The 9,440-nt window shown below is 31.8% G+C and overlaps 1 protein-coding gene across 1 annotated transcript in view; it reads left to right on the top strand.

The window, feature by feature from the left end:
• The window catches only part of LOC106881370 (kinesin-like protein KIF13A), a 696,895-nt gene that overhangs the window by 637,849 nt on the left and 49,606 nt on the right, over nt 1-9,440 (top strand). The window contains 4 exon segments of the mRNA XM_052966922.1: nt 1,592-1,744; nt 2,633-2,710; nt 3,197-3,232; nt 5,339-5,531. Of these exon segments, the coding sequence (XP_052822882.1) occupies nt 1,592-1,744; nt 2,633-2,710; nt 3,197-3,232; nt 5,339-5,531 (460 nt within the window).

The following is a 9,440-nucleotide window of genomic DNA, read 5'->3' on the forward strand; positions in this document are numbered from 1 at the left end:
TATATATATATGTGTGTATGTATATATATATATATATATATTTCGTATGTGTATTACCGGCATAATGCCTCTCCCAAGGTTTAATTGTATATATATATATATATATATATATATATATATACACACACACACACATATAAATGTATATAAAGAGAGATCATAAGGACTTAAAAACTTCAGTGTGGTTTCCAGCATAATGTGAGACTGCTCAGAGTGAAGCACCCCTTAGCTCTCTTTAAAGCATGTCTCTAAGAGAAGGTTACTCCAATATTAAACCCAATTAGTGCTGTTCAGAAAACTTTTGGTACACTGTGCACTATTTTTCTGCTATTAGCTTCTCCAAAAAGTTCAGCTACACAAGCCTTCATCACTTTAATCAAATCACTTCTGTGAGTAGTTTAACAGTTCAGTATAGTTTTGTTGTAACATCTCACTCTTCCACTTGTATATGTTAGACACAATGCCTGACAACCCCAAGTTGTGGTCTACTATGCAAATCCCTTGGTGGATTAGCATCTCTTGGCATACAAACCTAAGAAGTGAAATTTTTTTACCATTGTACTATTGGACCTTTATACATTAAAACCAGTGCCCATCTTATGTATATCATCATCATCATTTTAATATTCACTTTTCCATGCTTGCATGGGCCAGAGAGAATTTGTTAAGGCAGATTTTCTACAGTTGGATGCTCTCCCTGCTGCTAACCCACACCTGTTTCCAAGCAAGGTAGTATTTCCTCACGGCCAGGCATGTTTCTCACAAACAACTGGAAACAAACAACCTTGCTTGTATGATGATGATGTTCATTCACAAGCAACACATGTTATCTAGACACAAATAAACACTCACACATACATATGATCTATATATATAGACACACATACATGCTTCTTTCAGTTTCCATCTACAAAATCTACTCACAAGGCTTTGGTTGACTTGATGCTATAGTTAAAAATACCCAAAATGTCACACAGTGAGACTGAACCCAGAACCAGTTGATAGGGAAGCAGACTTCTTAACCACACAGTCTCCATTTACCAAAGTCAATTCATACATATTAGTCAACTCAAGACAAAGCCAGAAAGCACTTGCTTGAGGTGTTGTGCAATGGGATTGAACTTCTTTATCACACATACCATTTTTCTATTTTTCTAATTTTTGTTGTTGTTGTTTTGTTTTTTTATCACAACAAGATATATATTCTTTGTTGTAGAGTGACTTATAATGTACTAATTTCTAATATATGATTTTTCATTTAGCAAACATTATTTCAATGGCTCCAGATAATGAAATATTTTGTTGCTCATTTTTTATGCATATAGTTGTAAAATTAGATAATTCTAAAATTGTTTTCTTTTACATCCAGACTTTCCTGTCTGACCAATTAGTCTGCAATTATCTAAATGTAGAAAACAATTAAGAATAATTTTTTCTTATGATTAGATGATAAATGGAAACTCCCAAATGGAAATTATATTTCGTAATTGATTTATTAAGTAATTTGTGTTCTCATTTTGATTACAATTATTTTTTTTTATTATTATTATTTCTTTTTTAACTTTCTTTCTCCCTTTCATATCAATATCAGGCATCTGAAGATCTAGAGAACATGGAAACTCTTGCTCAGATGGCAGCATCTCAAAATGAAACCAATGCTGCTGACGGAGAAACATATATCGAAAAATACATCAAAGGTGTGTCTGCTGTGGAAAGTATTCTCACACTGGATAGATTGCGACAGGTGAGACATTGAACTACCATTATAAAGTCATTGAGGTTTCACATTTAAATGAATGTTCTGTTGCAAAAAGAATTATCTTATTTCATCGTCATCATCATCATTTTAACCCTTTAGCAAGTCAAGTGTTATTTGTGTTATTTGTAGCTGATCAAGTAACTAAATCTTCTCTCTTGTTGGTTTGTTGCGGTTCCTTTGTTGGTTTAAATTAGTGAAGTCTATTATTTATTGCTTGATCTCCTGTAGGTTGATGTCTTCAGGAAAACATAAGGATGGAACTATTCATCAGTGTTGGATTAACCATTAAGCAAAATAAGTATGTGCTTAGGGCATTAAGGAAAGCTGAGTATGGGCTTAGGGTATGAAGGGAAACTGGGGAAGGAGGGGAACACCACAGAAATGGTAAATGGTTTACAACACAAAAGAAATCACTTTCAACTTGCTAAAATAATATTCAAAGCTGTTTATTTGGTCAGAATTATAATCTCAAAGTGCTCATGGTGTCATGGTGAGGATCTGATCAAAGATTTTGCAGATAAAAGAAAATAGAAAATTTTTCAACTATAAATAAAAGTGGAAGTATACAAAAATAAACATTATTTTCCATCTTAGTGTTAGTTTTTGTTTCATTTTGAAAAACAAATATTTATTATTGTTTATATTTTGAATTACATATATATTGGGGCACCAAAATCTCTATCCAGCCCTGCTATAATAATAATATCATTTTCCTTATGTCACATGTCAACACATTTCAACCATTTAGGAATATGATAATTACATTGATGTGACTAGATATTAAACAAGAATGCCTTTTGAGATGTACAGTATTCATTTTCACTGGGTTTTTTTAATGTTGATCTAACATTTCTTTCTTTCTTCTCTTTCCAGGAAGTTGCTGTAAAAGAGCTATTATCAGCGTCTGGCCGTTCCCTGCGTAAGACCACGAGTGTGCCAAACATCCACCAGGCAAGTTATTTTTCTGGTTATTACATAATCTGCATATAATACCTACAATTCTATAGACACCTTTCTCAGTCATTTTAACCCCTTGCGATACTCAGGACATATTTCCTTAGCACCCATGCATTATATATGATACACATTCCCGATTTTTTCTAACCACCAGAGTAACTTCGGATTTATGAAATGGAAACTTTATATTATTCAGAACATATGAATCAAGGACTAACTAACAGTCTGAAACCGAGCATGGATCTTTATGACAAACCTATGAAAATACTCTGGACAGGCAAAGAGTTAATAGGAGAAAAATTTCTTGAAAGATTTTCGGTGTGAACATTGAATAATGTGTAAAGATTTTTCTGGCTCTATAAATCAACTGCACCTTTTGTCATACATGTCTTCCGTTTTTTTTTCACAATTCTTCATAGTTAAACACATTGAATTATGAGTTTTAAATTACCTTTTAATTATTTTCTTTCTTAATTTTAGGCTATGGTGTCTTCTCCTCCTCGAATTGATGACCAGGTGAGTTATCATAGCAGTTTTTTTCCTGTTTTTATTTTTATTTATTTATTTATTTTTTTTTCAATTACAGGTACAACATCGATTTTCCAAAACCTTTGGTTCCAAAGCTATTCTAAAATACTGAGTTTTCCAAACTAGGGGTGGTTCCATTCTAAATCAAACAAATATCAAATTTACTTAAATAATTAAATGAAATGCAGGTTCCTATACATTAGTATAAAAGATACAAGTTTTTTAATACTGTATCGTGCAAGGTAGCAGCAAACTACAGGGTGTTTCAAAAGTCTATGTCACATTCTACAAACTCTTATATCATGAACTACAAATGGTAGCATGATTGAACTTTATGATTGAACATGATTACCATTTAAAAGCTAAAAGTATCAAGTTTTCTTCTGTTATTTTAATTTTGTTTTTTGTCTCTTTTCAGATCCAGTAATGTCATTCACAAAAGAAGAGAAGTCATTTTGCATCCTAGAATACACTAAAACTGAATCACGGACACATGTTCAACGCAAATTTCATACACTTTTTACTAAGCAGGCACCAGGCAGACGTTACATTTTGAATTGGCATGCAAAATTGAAGGAGGAGGGGTGTTTGTGCCTGGCAAAGAGAACAGGACGCCCTTGTGAAAAATTCATGGTGAATAGGTTTATCAGAGCCCTTCAACTGTTGAACCAATTGCAGCTTGTATGGTGTGAACTGCAGCCGTCTCCTTAAGATGTGCCAAACAGTTGTTGATGTGAGCTGAAGTTCTTGACTGGCTATTCTGACTGATTTCTGGGAGCTGCACTGGAAGGCTTGCCAAACTTGTTCAACCATATCATCTGAAGTTGAGGAGCTTCCTGTTCTCTTTGCCAGGCACACACACACCCTCCTCTTTCAATTTTGCATGCCAATTCAAAATGGAACGTCTGTCTGGTGCCTGCTTGGTAAACGTTGTACAAAATTTGCATTGAACATGTGTCCATGATTCAGTTTTAGCATATTCTAGAACACAAAATGACTTCTCTTCTTTTGTGAATGACATTACTGGATCTGAAAAGAGACAAAAAACAAAATTTAATTAAAATTTAATTAACAGAAGAAAACTTGATACTTTTAGCTTTTAAATAGTACCAGTTCAATCATGCTACCAATTTGTAGTTCATGATTTAAGAGTTCTTAAAATGTGACATAGACTTTTGACACACCCTGTAGTCTGACAGCCATGGGAATGTGAAGTTTCTGCTCATAAATTAGTGCAGATTATAGGAGATTCCACCCCACCAATACCTGGGAAATCAGTGTTATACATGTAATTTTATTTTTTTTATTGATATCCATTTTCCCATGCTACAATTTGTAGACTGACCTAAGCCATGAAAGTTCATAAACAAATGGAATTTCTTTTCAATTTGAGATTATTGCTTTTGTATTTTTTAGAGTAAAAAAATCTTAATGAAATTAAAACAACTTAATGAAATAACATACTTATTTGTATGATTGAAATAATGAACAAGCTAGTGTTGTTTATTTTATTTATTTAAAAAAAGATTTTTAGTTATTCTTTTTTAATTTCTTTTTAATAAAAAGAAATTAGTCTTAATTCTATGAAATTTTTAATGCCAGTTCTCCCCAAAAAATAGAAATAAATTCCTCTATTTTATCATTTTGATATTTCTAAGCATCTCTTTTACAATATGCCACATTCTTGTAAAAGACTCACTTCCAATGGACAGGCAATTAACAGCATGCAAACGTCCTCGTTATCTATGATTCTGATCAATAACTCATTAGGACATTCTGCAGTATTCTGACTCCTCTTCTAACATTGGCACAGATAAATGTACTAAATTGCTTATTATTAACTGACATACAATCTGTTCTGTGACTGAACACTAATTTCTCACCACTCCATCAATGATTGGACCATCTAAGATCATTAAATAAGTTGATTTTCTATTATTGATTGCTGCCATGAATTAAGTACATACTGAATAAATATAAATGCAAACTGATTTATATTTCAGATAGTGTGCGTGTGTATATACATGTTATTGGTGTTGTTTAACCATTGAATGTCACTTTAATACGAAATCTTTTATTCAATCTTTGTTTCAGCTACGTGCTGACAGCATCCAAGATCTCTCATTCCAAGAACTGTACACGTCATCCTCTTCCCACAAATCTGCCAACAGCTCCTACGCTGGTGAGTCAATGATGAGAAAACGAGCCTTTTCTGAGGTTGGGGCAAACATAGCAAATGCTGCTAAGGAAGGCGGTCTCTTGACAAGGAGGCGTTCAGTCGGCTTAGGTGGGTGCCAAATCACTATAACACTATTTAATAGATGCATCCGTAGTGGACTCCGTTCCTCCTTTCAATACCTCTCCACCATCACTTAATAATTATAGCTGCTTTGCAATTGGGCTGCTCGGACAATTTTTATTCCTTCACTGTTTATTCAGATACATACGGAACCATTTTCCCCTCCATCTAGTTTTTTGCCTCATCTCTATCATTTAATGTCCTATCACACATACACATACCTCTCCCATTTGTCGTCATTAGCCAACAATGAACTTGCAATGTGACTTTGATACAAGCAATCCCCTTGCTAATTGCTATATTAGTTGCTATTTGTGCATCAGTGTATACTGCTATTTAGTATGTCTTGATTCTTGTACTATTCTTATTAAGCATCCATCATCCATCAAACATCACATTAGTGTTTGTGTCCAGTCTGATCTCAGCTAAGCTATAATCACTACTATAGTGGTCATATACTTCTATCAATTATAACCTCTACAATCTTTTCAATTCATGAAAGCAACACTCAAGTATGGTTATAGCCTTGATGGCTAAAACAAATTTGAAAGTTGTTAAATTAAATAGAAACCTTCAGTTTTTGGTTTGTTTCTTTTCTTCTGTTTTTACTTCTAAAGCTTGATAAAATAAACAGTTGAAGATGTTTCCATTAATATTTAATGAAATAAATAGTTTAAGAGGTTATAATACATAAAAATGTGTATATTAATAGTTTAAGAGATTATAATACTTAAAGATATGTCTATCAATATTTAATAGAATAAGTTAGGAGGTTATTTTAATTAAAGATGTGTCTATTGATATTTAGCAAATAGTTTCAGAAGTTGTACCTATATGTATTCATTAGTATTTAATAGAATAAATATTAAGAGGTTGATTTACTTATTAATAAAATAAGTTGCTTTAGAGACTGCTTTACTTGAAGATGTGTCAATTAATAGAATAACTAGTATAAGAGCCTGTACTTAAAGATGTGTATCCATTATTAGTATTTGATAGAATAACAACTTTAAGAGGTTATTATACTTGAAGACGTGTGTTCATTTATGTTTAATGGTATAAACAGCTTAAGAGATTGTTAAGAAGCCTGAAGTTGTGTGTTCATTAATGTTTAAGGGAATAAATAGCTTAAGAAACTTGAAGTTGTATGTCTATTAATATTTCATTCAGGAAAGTCACCACTGGATGTTTAAAGAATGTTCAGTAATATTAACTCATTCTTATTAGTTTTCTATAATATTTTTGATGTTGCTGTGGTTGTCAGACAAGATGAAAAAAAACACATGCACATACACTGCATCAGATGAGTCACTGATTTCTTAAGATAGTTTAATTGATTAGTTATCTCTTTCAAATAAATTGATCAACAGAATCCTTCAATTGAATCCCTTCTCCCTCTTATCAAAACATTGGGAACAATTACTCCAGTACATAAGTAAACTCCTACAGTGACAAATACTCTAGTGCATTGCTCTTGATCAGCAAAGACTGACACAACTTTCATTGCTGATTAAAAGTCATTCCATTCTACTCCCTATCATTGATGTCCTTGAAAAAGCATGAATATCACAACACCTTATTTTTTCCCTTTTAATGCATTGTGGTTTTATATTTTTAAATATGTTGAATAGAATGCCTTGTGGTATTTAGACTCTCTACTTTTTGAATTCAAATCTTGCTTGAGTAGACTTTACCTTTCATTATTCTAGGACTGAGATTAAATTTCATCTAAAAATCATTGGTGATAATTACTACAATTTATGTTTTGCTTCCTTTCTTGAAAAATACTGTAACCAAGGTGATTTGGTTAATTTTTAAAAAAAGAAAAACTGCTTTTCCTTTTCTTCTTTTAATCTTTATTCATTTATCTGGAAAATGGTGTTTTTAACATCCATTTTTCTTAAGCTATTTTAATACAAAGTGGATTTGAAGCAATTATTTTCACAACTGAATACCATTCCTTATTATGTTATTGTACAATAGGAGTGGAGAGTGAAGCTTTATGTCCTGACAAATGAAGCAAGCCATCTTAAACATAACACAATGAATGTAGTAACAAGATTTGAGCAAACTCATTAACATGACCACTTGTTCAATATTTTGACTTCACCACAATTATATTTTCTTATATTCTTTAACCTTTTAGCATTCAGGTCACTTTGTTAAATGTGATTCTTATTTATTCACAAATAGAGTACCTATGCTATCTGTCAGCTTATGCCAAATATATTTTTAGTTCATCATAGAATTTTATTTGTTTCGGTCATTGGACTGCAGCTATGCTGGGGCACTTCCTTGAAGGGCTTTAGTTAAATAAATCAACCACCAGCACTTATTTTTCAAGATTTGTACTTATTCTATTGGTATTCTCTGCTGAACTGCTAAGTTTTAGGGATGTAAACAAATCATCACTACTTGTCAAGCAGTGTAGAGGCCAAACAAAGAGACATATGCATGTACGCATGCTCTAAGTGTACACATACATATATGACAGGCTTTTACACAGTTTCCACTTACCAAATTCACTCACAAAGCATTGATCAGTCCTAAAACACTCACCTAAGTTGTCATGCAACAGGACTAAACCTGAAACTACATTGATGCAGAATGAGTTTTTTAACCACACAGCTGTGTCTAGCTGGTTTAGAATTAGGCATTCAATGATTTTTTAACTAATGTACAAGGAAATGTATTTATTAGATACAGTCTGTTGTATAAAGAACATTCTATACTAAGACACGAACCTAAGGCATTTTTTGCTAGGTTTTCAGTCTAGGTTTTAAGCTAATTATCTTGCTAATATTCAATAATATTTTTCCCTGTTTAGATAAGGAAAACCACTACTATACAAACACCATTTCATTGTCTTTATGTTGTTTCTTCACACATTATTTTGAACCAGATCTATATTTATACATCATTATTTAAATTGTTTTATATAGTCATATACACACTGTCTATCTACACAGCACATATTTACATTATATACATTTTGTCTGTCTACACAGCAATGTTTTACATATATATATATATATTTATATATATATAGTCACACAAGTTACTTATCTATATAGCACAAATATTATTGCCTCTTCACTTTATTATTGTTTCCATCGATGTTGTTTGTTTAATCTGTTGTTTAAATCTGTACATTCAAATGGACACTTTTCTGTTTTCTTTAATCTTATGATTAGCTGATTAACTTTCTTTTGGTGATTCACATTTCAATATTGTTTACATAATTCCCTTAAAATTAGGTTTGTTAACAAAAAAAATATTTAAAACTCAGAACATACATTCTAGTGATTTTCCATATTAGTGAATGAGATACACACACACACACACACACACACACACACACACACACATCATATTGTCTGTTATCTATTCAGACTAATTTGAATTTAATCTTCTCAATTAGATATTAGTTTAATTTCCATGTGCTGATTAACCAAAAATTTTCTTTTGATTTGATAATGATGAAATTTTCTTTGCTTCTTATTAATCTCCAGAGATAATGGCTCTGTGTTAAAAAAAAAATTGTTGTTACTTATAATGGAAAATATGTACTGAGGGATTATCTCATGAGAATCCAATATTGGAAGATGAATTTAATGGCAGTTAAACTTATCATCTCAGTATGTTATATGTGTAGAAGCAACAAGGAGTTGGTCATCATTTACATAGATGTTAAGGTGGTATGTGTATTAATACTAGTGTCATTGCCCAAAACGGTTGGACTCCAGTTTACATGGGGGTAATTTTTAAAACTGAATTTTTAAAAATGTAAATCAGTTTTAAATTAAATAGTGTGTCTCAATGTCAGCATGCTAAATGAAGTTTTAGTCTCAGTGTCAATTTAAATTTTATTTGTGATACTGTATTTTTTTTTTTTTT

Source organism: Octopus bimaculoides, chromosome 4, assembly GCF_001194135.2.
Source record: "Octopus bimaculoides isolate UCB-OBI-ISO-001 chromosome 4, ASM119413v2, whole genome shotgun sequence".
Lineage (NCBI taxonomy): Eukaryota > Metazoa > Mollusca > Cephalopoda > Octopoda > Octopodidae > Octopus > Octopus bimaculoides.